At 32.1% G+C, this 16678-nt stretch overlaps 2 protein-coding genes across 3 annotated transcripts in view; one reads left to right on the top strand and one right to left on the bottom strand.

The window, feature by feature from the left end:
- Kr (Kruppel) overlaps nucleotides 1-16678 on the top strand; it is a 114784-nt gene that overhangs the window by 18302 nt on the left and 79804 nt on the right. The window lies entirely within an intron of this gene.
- LOC143190203 (uncharacterized) lies at nucleotides 308-1903 on the bottom strand. The gene is made up of 2 exons (XM_076394367.1): nucleotides 1389-1903; nucleotides 308-1286 (listed from the first exon to the last, which is right to left on the bottom strand). Exons 1-2 carry the CDS (start codon nucleotides 1801-1803, stop codon nucleotides 421-423), a joined length of 1281 nt encoding a protein of 426 aa, XP_076250482.1. The 5' UTR covers nucleotides 1804-1903; the 3' UTR covers nucleotides 308-420.

Here is a 16678-nt window from a genome sequence, read left to right as displayed (position 1 = left end):
TTTTTGTGCGAAATCATCGTTTTGGCATGTCTCAAAAAAACTGGTTAATGTAGTAGATGGTGGCTGAGCAGCTCTTTGTACTGCGTTCTGTGCTGTAAAATACACTCTTTGTCCATTTTCTAAATGCACAGCTAAGTGAACAACAGAAGGGTGTCTCTCATGAATAGGAAAAGAAAATATTCGCCAAACTGCTTCATTACTACTGACATAGCGGCCCATTTGGTATTGGGTAACTTCTTCATTAGAATTCTCTGCACCAATTCCAATCACAGCCATATCACTCCCTTTGGTTACATATTTGCAAATGTATTTAATCGATTTCACTGAATGGCAAGATTCAACGTTGATGTGTGCTTTGAATGTCTTTGATAAAATGGGTGAATATGGAACAATCCAACGATTATCTATTTCAATATCTTGTTAATTTAATTTGACAATTGTTGATTTTCCATTGTCTGCTGTCGATCTGCGACGATACAATGGATAACCGTCATTACCAGTAATTGTTTCCGATATTAATGTCCGTGGATATCGTTTTGAACATTTACCATCCATCATACACGGTGAATTTTGATTAAGAGTTCCACAGGGACCATGTATCATGTTTTTGATAACTACCTCATGCAATCCAGGATCTACTTGTACATTAGGGATTTCAGCTGATATCACTGCATCAACTTCATTTGGCCTTATCTTTTCAACCAACCAAATCAAAATGTGTGCATGTGGCAATCCTCGTTTCTGCCACTCCACAGAATACATCCAGCAGCGTGTCTCACCAAACACATTATGTTTTACGATGAAATTCATTAAAGATTTCAACTTTTGTCTAAAGACTCTGGCTGTAATATCATGACGATCAATGGATGATTTCCCAGGTAATAACTCCTGCTTAATTTCTATCCATTGCGGATTGCATGTAAATGTGATGAACAAATCTGCTATACCATAATGACGAACATACGACATGGCATCTTGAGCATATTCGTGCATATGCCGAGGGCTTCCGATGTATGTTGCTGGAAGAATAGTCATCCGACCGACATTCTGTGCATTTCCATCAGTATTAATCGCATCTCGAAGGTGAATATACTCTTCAGATCGGAGTTTGGTTTGATTCAACCTGATGAATGTTAATCTCTCCGTTTCAATTTTAACATACATGTCATCAACATACTTGTGATATAATCGCCGACATTTCAATATGTGATTATCTGCATTTTCCCGAATCATTAGGCGGTATGAATAATAGTTCATTGAACTGACTTTTTTGTTGGTTTCAGAACCTGTAAACAGATTTTGTTTTAATAACATTCAAATATAAAATTAAAATACATAATATAGTGACTGAGATATTATCGCCATAGCTAAACTAATATTTTAGTTACCTGTAATGGGATTTATCATTTTTATTGATAAATCGTAGCCATCTTCACCTTGCCAAAATATAATGGGATATTGCAGTGCATCATATGAGCGGTGTGTTTCCTTTATAGGTTGTAATTGAAAATTCCGACGATGTAAAACAATATCACGGGATTCCAAGTTTTCTCCAACTACAACGATAGCAACTTCATCAATAGTTGGAGCATTAAAACGTCTTGTATGTTGACCTGCAGGTGTTTTATCAGCTCTGATTACAATTTTGTGATTATCGGATGGCATCAGATCCAGGGCAGTTTTAAACAATATAATCAATTGATTGTGTTGATGAAATAAAGTTTGTAATTGTTCTACAATAGACCTTTTTACTAAATTGTTATGTGCACAACGCAGATCAATTTCTTGTGGTGAATTGCCCATAAAATAAATTTGCAGGAATTTGTTGTCGCTATCTGACACTGGTAACAGTGAACCTGCTCTGTGATATATTTGCCCTTGTATCTGTAAATAAAAAAAATATTATGGTGTGGTATAAATTAATGGATTGTCAATGATCAAACTTAAATAATATTTGATCTTAAAAAGTATATATTTAGTTTTAACTAATATCTATCAAATATAAAATATAATAAAAGTGTCACTGAAACTGAATCACCATATAATATGATGACTAAGTGATATATTTCGTAATGATTAAGAAATTGAAGATTAGTAACACATCTTAACTTTGGTGACAGAAAATTTTGTTCGCTAAAATAATTATGAGTAACTGCTATAATACATACCTTTAAAGTTGGCATAAAATTTTCCCGAACTGCATTTGTTGCCCCAAATGAAGTCATTTGAAAGCAATTATTAGCAAAGCATTATATTGTTGAATATGTGTCAAAAAGTGTATAGAATCTGTTCCTATTCCTGAAACCAATGAGTACAATGGTTCTGGTGGTGGATCCAATTGTATCAATTTCACTTTACCATTTGCGCAACACAATCCATTGGCTTCGTTTTTGTATTTTAATGCCTTACAGCGTGAGCAAACCAAGTTCATAGAACCAATAACAACACATTGGTAGTTACTGTAGTCAATTGACACATCGTAACTGAAAGCAGCTGGATTCAAACTTGCGCGATTATTAGTTGAATGTCGCGCTCGCGCTTCACGCGTTTGTGATATCCGAATTCTTTCACGTTCATTTCCGTCGTCACGTTCTTGTGCAGTACGATTAGATCGGTAATTAGCTTGGTTTATAGCATTTCTGGTTCTTCTACCTAAATTGCTTCGTCTTATAGGAGGCATATCAAATATAAATTATTTTTTCACTAATCACGAACTAAACAAACACTAACTAACTAAACACTCTGCACAAAACACGATATACGAATTTGTTTCGTGTATCACTTGACAATTCATCTGTCATCTGTCAAAAGTCATCTGTAACAGACAACTTTTTTTTTTAAATTTGATATGACTTGAACTCAAATCCTTTTAAGCCGTACGAATTGTTTTATTTATTTAAAATTTGAATTAAATTTTAAACAAATAAAAAATTTTAAATAAATAAAACAATTCGTACGGATTAAAAGGATTTGAGTTCAAGTCATATCAAATTTAAAAAAAAAAAGTTGTCTGTTACAGATGACTTTTGACAGATGACAGATGAATTGTCAACTGATACACGAAACAAATTCAAACAAAAAGGGCTATTTTTAGGGTTTTTCCAGCAATAATTCTAATTTTCTCGCCGTAAAAACCATCCCTGAACTTCAACGAACATTTTAAAAAAAGATTTGGCCAAATTGGTCCAGGCGTTGTTGAGTTATGCGCTTAGGAACATATTTTGCGATTCATTTTTATATATAAGATTATAAGCATTTTATGTTCAGTGTTAATTGTTATAAGCTTTATATTTCATTCTTATAAATTTTGTTTCGAAATATTTAACTAATAATATATTTCATACATTTTATTCTTAATTTCAAGTATTTTACTGACGTCGTATAATAACGAAATGTAAATTTTTAATCCAAAAAGCTTAACAGAATGTAGGGTTATTTCAGTTTACATCAACGTGACAATAACAGGTGAAATGTCGGTATTTTTCCCATGAGAAATCGAACTTAAATTCTCGTGTACCCTTTTTAACACATCCTTAACCTTTTACCTTTTGCATAGCATATGATTTCGCCACAATTCAAATATAACTCGAACGATGCAAAACATCAAAAATGCACACATGTACGGTCATTCTCACGGCTACCCGACCGACTCACCCTTCCGAAAGGGCCCTTGGATCATCTGCATTAACCTGACGCAAGGTTGCCTACATCTTCCCACGCGTGAACATTACCCAAAAATACGGAAACAGATCCCCGAAATGGTCAGAAGGACTACATTCCCATGCGCTCTCGGATCTGTTTACCTAGTTTTGAATGTTTGTGGTTCGACGTTTTTGGTTCTATTGAGCCTGCCTTTCACTTTTACATATCACATTTTCATTGTGTAAGGGCTACGCACTGTATTGTGTAAACTCTCATAAGTTTTCTTACACGCTATTACGTATAAATAAATTATATCTCTCAAATTATTATATAATAATTTCTGTCTTCGTATATACACAACTAATATTTATTTTTAACAAACTGAGTTTATTATTATCGGGTATCTTACTAGTATTTATACTAGTAAATCTAGTAAATTAACACTATTAAGCTATTTGTTTTTATACTAATTTGCTACGGTTTTAATATTACAAAGATCTTGTTCTACGATAGACATTTTGGGCTTAAAATTAATATCACTGATTTTAATGTAAAGAGTTTTTCTTATAGCAACACTGAACTAGATAAAACCGTTTCTAAACTCTCTTTAACCTTTTGACTAAGCTATCATTATCTATGAGCTGGTGAACCTTAACATTTATATGTTGATGTATCATGGAGCATCAACAACACTTTGAAGTATCTTATTTCTGAACATTTGTATAATATTTCTATTGCTTTGGATGATATAACCCCAGAGTTGAACAAGAGTTAAAGTCCACACTGGTTTCAAAACTTGTTGGTAAAGTTTTTTTTATAACATCTTAACTTACAATTAATTTATTACTACTTTTCCTATGTAGTTGGATTAATTCACAAGCAAGACGAGTACGAGAAAATACATCAATATGTATTTCTCAATTATAAAATTATAATAACTTATAGGTATAGTTTACACTAAAGGTATACACTTTTATAAGTTTGTATGGTTTTGTTCGCTTCAATCTCCTGATATACTGTGCGCTGACCAGTAGTTGTATTTCTCTAACGTTAGTATGATTTAGTAATCTTCTTTCGTCTTTAAAGGCGAAATCTTGGATTACTTTGCAAATCCATTTGATTTCCAGGTCATCGTGCAGTTCTTCGTTGGTTATGTAGCGATAGGCATTGGTAATAAATCGAAGAACCTTGTTTTGACAGCGTTGTTGATTTGAATTTTTAGTGCAACCCCATATTTGCTCCCCATAGGTCCAAATTGGCTTTATAATTGTATTATAGATCAACCTCTTTGATTTTAGATCAAGTTGAGAGTATCTCCCGACTAACCGGTATACTTGATGTTGTTGGTAAAGTACTTTATTTTGTACTTCAGCTTGAGTTCTTATTATTTTTTTAAACATGGAACTTACACCTGACATCACATAATCATTTACTATCTGTTGGACTACTTGATCTATATTTATATCTATATCTATATATATCTAATGTCATTTCTAATAATAAATAAGTCCATTGTCAATTAAATCAATATATTCATTGATGGAAATATGGCTACGCAAAATATAGTAATTAATTATTATAATTATTTCAGCACAGTCAGACTTTCGTTAAAGTATATACGAGTTAAAGTATACGTAAAGTTAATATCGAAATATCAGTGTTATTCTCTTATGTAATATTAATGTAAACTTTAACGCGTCTGCAAAAAAAAACTTAATTGGAATGTATAAAAACAATTAAATTAAGTTTATCTTTCGATTTCACACCTGTTATATTTTATAAGTTTTTTACCAGAAGTGTCAGTTAACTGATCAATATATGGATATGGATAAATATCAGTTTAAATATTATAAACATTCGAATTATTATATGTATTCAACAAACGTACATTTATGAAATAATTGAATTAATAATAAGTAATAATAAGTCGGTTAATACCTTTATTTAATTTATACTGAAATATTATTAATATATCACTCTCACTCTATAATTTTGAATAATCAATCGTGTATTACATTATTGGTTATACATATTATACAGAGATAATAATACAATAATAATAACAATACAATGGAGAACAAAGCCGATTTTTATATTAGTATTTTGATATAAAATATAAATTAAGTTTAAATTTTGATAACAAACACGGTGTCTATGGGTATAAAATTTATATTAATACTAGAAGTTGGCATTAATATATGTTTGTTATAAGTTTTTTTTTCAACAACTTTATCTTATTGAGTCTAATGGATGGCAAGTAGTGAGCATAGACCTATCTCAGAAGGTATCCGGTCTTAGCCAGCCTTGTGGGGTAGTGGACTTATGTAATCAATAAATATTACGTAAGTTTTTACCACTTGCTTACATTTATTAAGAAAACAGATATATGTTAGGAAAAATAAGAATTGATTCATTCGATCCGCTTTAAAATATTTACCAAATTATACAGAAATTCACTATTTATTTATTTATTTCTAATTTATAACACTACTTGCAATGATAGCCAAGACAGGCTTTTCTATTATAAAATATTACGATATTATTTATACATAATGGCAAACATACACATAAGCTTGAACGTATTTTGATCAGCGATATTTATTGATGAAAAAGCTAATCAACCTAACCTAGCTCTTCCAAACTTTTACATATAGTTAGAAAAATTTAAAATTGCTATCACACGGATTGTGTGAAAATGGCATTTCGAACCATTTTAACGTTGTGGTTTCATTGCTTGTCAGAGAAAAAAAGTGTTTTCTGTAGAGAATTATGACTGGTAATGGGATTGGATCTACTACGACAATCTCAAGTTCAAAAAGCTGTTCATGATTAATAATTAGTCATATCTTGCTATTTATATAGTGGGATCAGCAAGGTGTAGTGTACCAGGTTTACCGGAAAGTCATTACTGTTTTTTTTTAATAGATGTCGCTAGGCTTAAGTATGCAATGTTGTGATTTTATCATTAGTCATTTTATTCTACTGACATCAAGCTTCAAAGCTATACATGTAATATTTTGCGAAAATAACACCGTCATAGATTTATGCCTCTTTGGAAATGTCAAATTTCGTACCTGAAACATGCATTTGCGGCACGCACTAGTTTATATAATTAAAAGAAAGAAAACCGCTGAAAGTCATCATTTACTGGTAAAAACTTACGGTTAGCATGCTCTAACCTTAAAAATATGTGAAGTGTGGTTTCGAAAATTCAAAAGTGGTGATTTCAATAAGCAAGACAAAGAACATAAGAAGAAAAAGTAGAAATTTGAAGATGCGAAACTGCATTAGTTATTGGACAAAAATCCAAAAGCCACATCAATTGAATGACAGGTAAATGTCATTTCTACATTGAATAGCCGGCCGGTCGACTCATTTTGGCCGCAAAACTTTGCATTACGGACTATTGAAGCCTGGCAAAACAGTTAATAATGATCGCTATCGACAAAAAATGATCAATTTGGACCATGCATTAATCGAAAATCGTTGAGAATGGGTCCGAAGACACAGTAAAGTGATTTTATAGCACGACAATGCGGCTTTTCATAAAGCCAAACGGGTCAAGGAAGCGCCGAAAGCACTTGGATGGGATACCAATTTGGACTATCAACTTTTCGCACAATGGGACATGCGCTGCACTTCGCCAATTTCGAAGAAGATAGAAAATGGCTCGATGAATGGTTCTGGGATGGCATGCATAAATTGCCCGAAAGTTGGCAAGATGTATAGAATCAAATGGCCAATAATTTGAATAAATAAAATTTTCTATTTTCTTGAAAATCAGGTTTGTTGAAAAAATCGGATAGAAATGTTACTGCAGATGTTTACCGACGTTATTTGAACAACTTCAATGAAGTATTGTTGCAAAAAATATAAAGAATAATAGGCGAAAAATCATCCTTTTGCTTAACAACGCCTGGCTACGCCTTGTAAGAGTTGTAAAGGACTCAGTGTGACAGCTTAAATGAGAATATTTGCCCCACATCGCGTACTCACCAGATCTAGCGCCTTATGATTGGAATGCACACTTGCACCTAATATAATGTTATTATGTAAGAGATTAGTGATGATTATCGGGAGTATATATTTTTTCAAGTTATGATATTAAACCATGGGGTGGGAAATCTATTTTTTCAACCTACTTATTTAAATAAATTACAAATAAACTAAATAAATCTGAAAGTAGATCCAATCAAACATTTACAAACACATTCTTAAAAGAATTAAATCAATATACGGATATTTAAACTAATCCATACTTTAAATCGAGTTAATTTAATTTTTTCGATACAGTAAGCCTCTAAAAAGCCGACCTTATTTCGCTGCGTGAGCCTCGACCGCCATCGAAAGTGAAAGGGTTCGCTTTTGCACCAGCTCGACAGCGTACAAGGGTTGAACGGACGGCCAATAAGCTGAGAGCAGGTAGAGAAATTCCTCGCCGTTTACGAAAGCGAAAGGGTTCGAAAAAGGGTCTCAAAGGGTGGACGCAACAATGGTCGGTGTTTATTTAGCCGGTGGCTGTATGAGGGCGCGACAGGTTCTATTATACGGCGAGTTAAGGCGTAAATAAAGGGGTTAAATTAAAACGGGAAAGTCGCGAGGGTCGGCACCGAACGGGTTATTAGTACGCGGCCAATCGAAAAGGGTTGAGAGTGTTAGTTCATTCGTTAATTGCGTAACGGGGCGGTGATGATAAAATGGCGTCGCGTTTTATTTAGTGGGGGGATTTTCGGTGAAAGGGTTGTGTCTAAATATTTCCCAGGCTGCGTTTCTATTTATTACTGCAATATAAAAATAATACATTCTATATGAAAAGTGTTTGTTATAAACTTTTAAATTGCAATAGTATTCTCTCGGTTTCGTTTTAACCATTGTGTTGTCTGACGCAATTTTCAGTTTTCTTCCAGAACAAGGATTGTCTGCTGTCGTGCCGTACTGTCGAAAATTCGCATGTAAACGATAAATTGTGGTTCTGTAAGCCGCTGGACGATTAAGATATTTTTAACTCAATTTCCGCTGAGTGGCAATAATGGAAAGATTATTTGCAATAAATATTATCACTATTTATACTCGTTCTTGTGGCATATTGTATATTCTGTTATTATTCATAATGAAATTTGGACATCTACACAACATAACGGTTAACGCGAAACTAAGCTAGAAGTAACATAACCAAGATGGCTCGCAACCAAAATGGATTTTTGCCTCACATTATATCACTTTCTTTTGTTGTATTAATTCACAAGTAAGATGAGACAAACACAGCTGTATGTATTTCCCCAATTAAATATTTAGTAATCACTTTTATTATAAAAATTCTTACACCCATACGACTTACGTTGATATAACAGGTATAGAACACTTATCTACCTTGAAGATCGCCAAGATTAACTTATTAGCGAGGTGAATAGAAAGTAAAAATCGACTTAAAACAATAGTGTTAATACTATAACTAGAAAAACACTGTTAATATTTCTAATTTTTTGTTATATTTCTAGTCTCCTTTTTACCAACTAGGGTTTATCCTAGACTGGACTTACTGCTGGTGAGTGACCAACCTAGAAATCATCCCAGAATACATCTGGTCTAGCCTTGTTGTAGCGTGACGGCACTTCTGCCTTTTGTCAAAAATATTTGTTTAAATATTTACAAGATATTATTCTTATTATTAATAGCTTTATTTACAATTTATTATATTTATTACATTGAATTTCGATGGTTATGCAGTTATTTGTTAGTTACGTATCGTTAAACAATGGTAATTGGAAGAACTTATTTTGGCACCTTTGGATTACTAGGTTTTATGTTTTAGTGGAACTTCATAAGTCCAAATAGGATTTATTATTAACTGATAAATGAATTTCTTTGATGAATGGTGATGTTTCCAATTTAACGAACCTGCTATATAGAAGATGTATGTCGAAGTATTCACTGATTCTGCTTTAGGAATAGAGCATCGCTTTAGTGCTATAATTATACAATCTAAAATGTCTTGGGACATAGATTAATACATGATAATAGGAAAATAAAAAAGAGCTTAGGTTTCATGCATGACAATAAAATATTAATCCATTAAAAAATTTTAGAGAATAATATAATAAGTAATATTGAGGGCTAATTAACAACAGAATAAAATTAAGACATCTGAATATACCCTAGTCTAGTTATATTTTAGATCGAGAATTTTTAGATTGATTAATTTTGTCAAATTTTATAAAGTGCCAACATTCGTATTCGGAGCTTTGAATTTGTTTTGTACAATGTATTCTTCAACTGCAAAATATAATTCAAATATATCAGAACACTTAACCAAAAAACTATAGACAAAAGGGACACACAATCACCTCCACAATTATTTTCCAGTTCTCCCTCGCTCCTTTACAGTATATGATTCTTATAAAAACCTTAGTGACGGATTGTCCGTGAAGAATATCTGCGATCAAATACGCATTTTCAATTTCAAAGTTTTAAGACAGACAAATCGACTGTATGTTGTGATTATTATCTAGAAAATGATCTCACTCATTTTAAGTTATATACTCTCTTTATTTGTATGTTTTTATATAAATACTGCCCATTCTTTTCTATAATATTCGCTAAGAAAAGCAATAAAGTAACTCACGAGTTACTACTAATCTACGTATTGTATTGACGAGAAGAAATGGAAGTCGGATGGAACTAAGTCTGAGAAAAATTGAAAGGGTTTTTTGAGTCCGGCCAACAGTATGGGGCGGAGCGTTGTAATACAACAGTATAACTTGCCCTGTTAATGAAATTTTCTGATTAAATTCTTCTATCAGTGTGATCAGTTATTAGATGTGATATTGTGTACTCAGCATTTGACCATTTACTATTAGTATGTAAACTTTTTTAATGAATGTCATCTTTTGGTGTTGATATTAAAACAAACAATACAAGCGGAGCTGTAAGCTTTTGTTGTATCTGCATTACATTTTTATACAATGGAGTTCTTTTTAGTTTTCGATATAATTCTTTGTTAATGAATAAATACCATCACTTGTAAATCATTGAAACCGAAATTGACATGCAATTACTAACATCTATATTTAACGTCAATATACATTGAATTGCGTAATAATAGTAACATGTTCTTTTATATAGAGGACCAAAACAAACCAAGCTAATTCGAATTCGCATTATGAATATCAGATATTTATAATTAAAATAAAAAAAATAACATTATACTTTAGTATAAGTTGTACTTCACGGTTTATTTATTAAATTTACCTTAATAAAATATATAACAAATTACACGGATATTTTTTTATATTGATTTGAAATCAATTTTCAGTTAGTACCCAGTCATGTTTCTCGTGGATTATCTTTTTTCCCTCTGATGCCTAAAAGCGGATAACCGCCGAGGATGACGTCAGCATATCTAACGAATCAATTATAACAACCGAGAAGGGGGTAGCGGCAGACGCGCTGTCGTCCATGCCGCCTCGGCTCAACCCCAGCTCGCCCCATTCGACGTGTTCGCCCCAAAGTTCCGTATTAAAACAATGTGCAAAAACGAGCTCGGAAATTACACAATCCACCCCAAAATTCGGACCGTTTCACCCTTCCCGGGCGAGTTTTTCCCAATAAAGACGTATTAAATGGGAGTCGGAAGGGAACCCTTCTTCTGGGCATTGTATTCAGAGGGACGGTCTGCGTTAAAGGGGGCGAGGATGAGGGATTTGCGCGAGAGGCTGGCAGTCTGACTAAATACACTCGAAAAACGAGATGATAAAAATACTAAAAATATGGATTTGTGAATGGTAAAAGTGGGTCACGTTTTTTACTACTTTTTTAAAAAATAGATACTGCTTATATTAAGTATCTTAAATTTTATATGATTTACAAATTTATTTGTAATTAACTTTAATGCATTTATTACTACTGTTCTGTTGTAACAGTTCCCTTCAAGAATGATACACTGATTATAGCGTGAAAAGACATTTATTAACTTGCTTCTTTAGAAAAAGGTGTGCCATTTAACTTTAATATTTAGCTTTATATTTAGCCTAGATTACAAGCATCACAAAGTTCATCTTCAGGACTTAAATATTTCGATATACACCTCAATTGAAAAGTTCTCAGCGTACCATAGCAAAACACATTTTTTTGGCACAATTAGTTTCCTTTATTCAACATAACTCCCTTCAAGGGTACTGATTATAACATACTGATTATACGGCCCACCAACTTTTCGATACCATTTTTGTAGCACAATTTGTCATTTGCTTCAAAATAGGCCTCAGTTTCGGCGATCACCTATTCATTCGACAAAAAATTGTTTCGCAGCAAGCATTCTTTTGAGATCTGAGAACAGGGAATAGTCGCTGGGGTCCAGATCTGGAGAATACGGTGGATGAGGAAGCAATTCGAAGCTCAATTCATGGATTTTTGCTATCGTTTTCACTGACTTGTGACACGGTGCATAGTCTTGGTGAAGCAGCATTTTATTTTCCTTCAAATGCGTCTGTTTATTCCGTAATAGTCGCTGTTGATGGTTCTTCCTTTTTCAAGGTAGTCAATGAAAATTATTCCATGCGCATCCCAAAATACAGACGCCATAACTTTGCTAGCCGACTGTTACGTTTTCCCAAGCTTTGAGCGGGTTCATCGTGTGCAGTCCACTCGGATGACTGTGACTGTGACGATTGGACTTCGGAGTGAAATGATGGAGACATGTTTCATCCATTGTCATATATCGATGCAAAAACTCGGGTTTATATACTTGATCATCTTCAAACACTGCTCCGAATCATCAACTTGTCGTTGTTTTTGGTAAAACGTGAGCTTGCGCGGCACCCACTTTTCACAGAGCTTTCTCATACCCAAATATTCTTGAATGATATAATGTGCAGGTTCAGTTGATATCTTTATAGTGTCTGCTAATTCATTCAATTTCAATTTACGGTAATTCATATTCATTTTGTGGATTTTTTAAATGTTTTCGTCGGCAACAACCTCTTTCATCACAATCACAATCACTTGTGAATTGCTTCACTCAAAATGCTATAATTCACAAACTAATCATCCGATATCTGTCAAATTTATACATACATCTTTTGAGGCTAACTAAAAAGCATATGGATTTAATTCTAACAGTGCCATCTATATGTCAGGCTGGGGACTTTTCAATTGACCTGTTAGTTCCATCAATCAATACGCATGGCGAGTCCGGGATTAAAACATCACTATTTGTTAAATTAAAATAAAATTAAACTACTTAATCTAAAGTTAAGACACTTATATACAGTTATATACTGTAGAAGTTCGTGTGATTAGGTTACCTTTCATCTCCTGATTTAGTGCGTGATGTCCAGTAGCCGTATTTCTTGAATAACTCCGTAAAGTTTTCATTTCAAGGTCTTAGTAAAATTCTTCGTTGGTTACGTTGCGATAAATAAGCATTGCTAATTAATCGTAGAACATTGTTTTAGTTTTAGTTTTAGTGTAATCCCATATTTGCACTCCATAGGTCCAAACTGATTGACTAATAAACCAATCTTTGATTTTAGCGCTAGTTGAGTATCTTGCGACTAACCAGCACAGTTGCTTGATTTTGAGTCTGATCTGTTCTACTTTATGTCTAACACGATGTTTCCAACTTAATCTACCATCAAGATGCATGTCGAGATATTTATTTGATTATGCTTGGAGATTCAAGTATCCAAGTGATATATATATATATATATATATATATATATATATATATATATATATATAATTAGATTCTTTGTCATTTTGCCGCAACGGAAAATTAACATGGACAGATTTGGAGCTATTAAGATGTATTTTTAAGTCTCTAGTCCATTTGTAGGTCTTGTTGACTTCCATTTGTACTTATTCTACAGCATTAAACAGATGTATATATATATATATATATATATTGTCATAATAATTGTCATAATACAGTGTAGAACAGATACAGGGGTGGTCCCAAGATACTACACTGGTGAACCTCAGCTGAATCACATTTAAGTCTTGAGTATGGCTCTTCATGTGTGACTCCAACAGTTGACAATGTTTCCGCGGTAGTAATTTGTTAATCTTACAGATTGGTTCCAAATGCTTACCAAATGCCAAAACCTTGTTAAAAGCTTTTAGTAATTACTTTTTCCTACTTCAGCTTTCTTTTTTGTTCTTACAATATTAGTTCATTTTTATAAAATCAGATAGTTCAAATTATATCTTACATTAGATAATTTTAATGCAATCTTAATTTATTAGTGCTTTTTCGCTCAATCTTTTCTGATTTGTTGCGCATTGTCCAGTAGTTTTGTTGCTAATACGTTGCTGTGATTTAACAATTTTCCTTAATGTTTTTCAGCAGAACTTTGAATTCTTTTCTTGGAAGTTATCATGTAGTTATTCCTTAATTAAGTGGCGATAAGCATTGATCATTAACCGAGGGGTTTTGAATTGCCGACGTTGGATTACTAGCCTCTTTGAAGTCTTGGTGTACCCACATATTTTCATCCTGTAAGCCCAAACAGTCTTTATTATTAACTGATAAACAAACCTCTTAAATTTTAAGCCATGTTAGTGATATTTTCCAGCTATCTAATACAGTTAATTGATTTTCGGATCAGGTACTACATACAGGTTAATTGATTTTTAATTGAGTCGGATCTGCCATGCTTTTTTTAAAGCGATGTTTTCAAATTAACCTACCATTTATATGGATGCCGATATGTTTTGCTGATTATTTTTTAGGAATTAGATATACTTCAATTGATGTAATTGAATGATGAATATGATAAAATTTCGAGCTATTAAAGAGTATTTTGCAGTCTCTATTCGATTTGTGGATCTTGTTGCCTGCCACTTTTCTTACAGCTCTAGACAGATATCATACATACCCTTTTGTCATAATAATTGTGTCGTACACAGATGTTCCAAGTATGATGAGTTGGGAAAGAATACAGTAATATTATGACAATGTAATCGATAATAACTATTTCAGTTTTTAAGTACCAATATTGATAGCTCTAAATTTTAAAACACTACACCAATTATGATACAACAGTGAAATGAAAAAAATTCAAACCAAAAGAAAGAAACATGTAATTTTTTCTTAATTTTTATTATAGTCATTATTCCTTTTAGTTGTGTAAAACATTTTCTCAATACAACACATTTTTGTGTGATCCGTAGTAGCTTTTTAGTTTTATCTACTATTACGTTCGATCTACTAAGCTCGTAATGCATACTATTTTCAGTTATATAAATGTTCAATAATTTATAAATAAACATAGTCAATAATTATTTGAATGTTTTTACCTCTTTCGTTTTGTTCTTACTTTATTGTGTACTAATTATGTATTATAATTATGATACCCTGAGTGAGACATCAAACCTGCTTTAAACTGCTATTATCAATGTCTTAAATATATTAGTAATGCATATTAGCTATGGATGTAATACTAAATTACACAATATAAGTATAAATTAACTTTGTGAATGTAAGAAGAAATTCAGGATAAAAATCTTTAATTAAAGCATCACGAAAATTATAGAAACATCCACTATGACTTGCAAATGTATATTATGGAGGATAGAGATATATTTCAGTAGAGATCATCAAGTTTTCGCTCAAACTTTAAGCTAAATTAGAAATTCACGAAACAGTCAAACAAAGGCCTTGTTCAATAGTTTTGACATTTTTTATGAGCATGACAGTTCGGTTACGCATTGTGCAATTTACCGATTTTTATGGGTATGGGCATGACAGGTAATACAAGAGATTGGCCAAGGATGTTTTTTAATTTATGGAGACTATAACTCATAGAGAATATAAAAATGTTTTTGCTAACTAATAAGCATACTACTGTAAATTGTGACTGTATATGTCATACAGCATCAGAGTAGTTTTGGTATATTTTATGAACATAATAACTATGGGCCACTTATTGCAACAGTTATGAATGGCACACTGTGGCTGCTCCACTGAGAAATGTTGTCGCACTCAGCGTACTCACCAGGCATAGCGCATTCTAAATATCACTTGTTCAGGTCGATGCAGCATCGCTTGTCTGATACACGGTTTCGAAATGCTGAAGAAGTGTCAAAAGGTTACTTTATCGCTGTCAAACCAACATGATACAATTATTTTGACATGATAGAATGTAGCCAGAAGGATGGGAAAAATTTGTAAACATTCATGTAAAATTTTTTACTAATACATATTATATAATTTCTCAATCCTCAATAACTGTCTTTTTAAAGTGAAAAATTGATTAGAGTATATGCAACCACAACAATATTACATCAACAACATTTTAAGAATAGACTAATAAAAAAACAGTAGAATTTGTAAACATATTATATTTACACATTCAATTGTATAGATACCTCGAATATTACATATTCACAATATTACAAATAACTTTTATTTAACACTCAATTAATATTACTACTAGAAATAATAAATTTGCTATAATTACATAGTATTATATTATATCTTATATTTTATGTTAAAGTCCATGAAAAAATTCTTAATGAATACTCTTTATGAACATAGGCGCTTTGCTCTTAATAATCCACTGGAAATTAGCATAAAGGCAAAAAGTATATGTTAATGAATCAAAGTTATGCAAAGCAAGCTGAAATTAATTTAAAAAAATACGAAAATTAAGGTTTCGTAAATTATTTGGGTTAGATAGGACAGCTTAAATCAATTATCTGTTATTTGCTTTGCATAATTTATGTATAATATAAAAATGGTTAACATGTTAAGTACTAATTTAACTTAATTGGTTTAAAAAAAAGCTCTTTTTTATTGATTTATTGAGGTATATTGGCTAAAGAAGTTTATAATGTAGAAAATGTATCAGAAATCAATTTTTTTACTAATATGACCGACCCCAACATTTAAATCAATCATATATCATAAATTCAATTTTATGAATATATCTCTAGATTATTTTCATGTACTGATGTAGTGCTTAAAATTCAAGTAAGGGTTTTTTAAATAAATTTAAGAATCTTTAGTTAAACATTGTGACATTATTATTTTTCAATG

This window comes from Rhynchophorus ferrugineus, unplaced genomic scaffold (genome assembly GCF_030347505.1).
Source record: "Rhynchophorus ferrugineus isolate W39M unplaced genomic scaffold, kcgeb_rfMv2 rfM2, whole genome shotgun sequence".
NCBI lineage: Eukaryota > Metazoa > Arthropoda > Insecta > Coleoptera > Curculionidae > Rhynchophorus > Rhynchophorus ferrugineus.
This window is presented reverse-complemented; position numbering and strand designations above follow the sequence as displayed.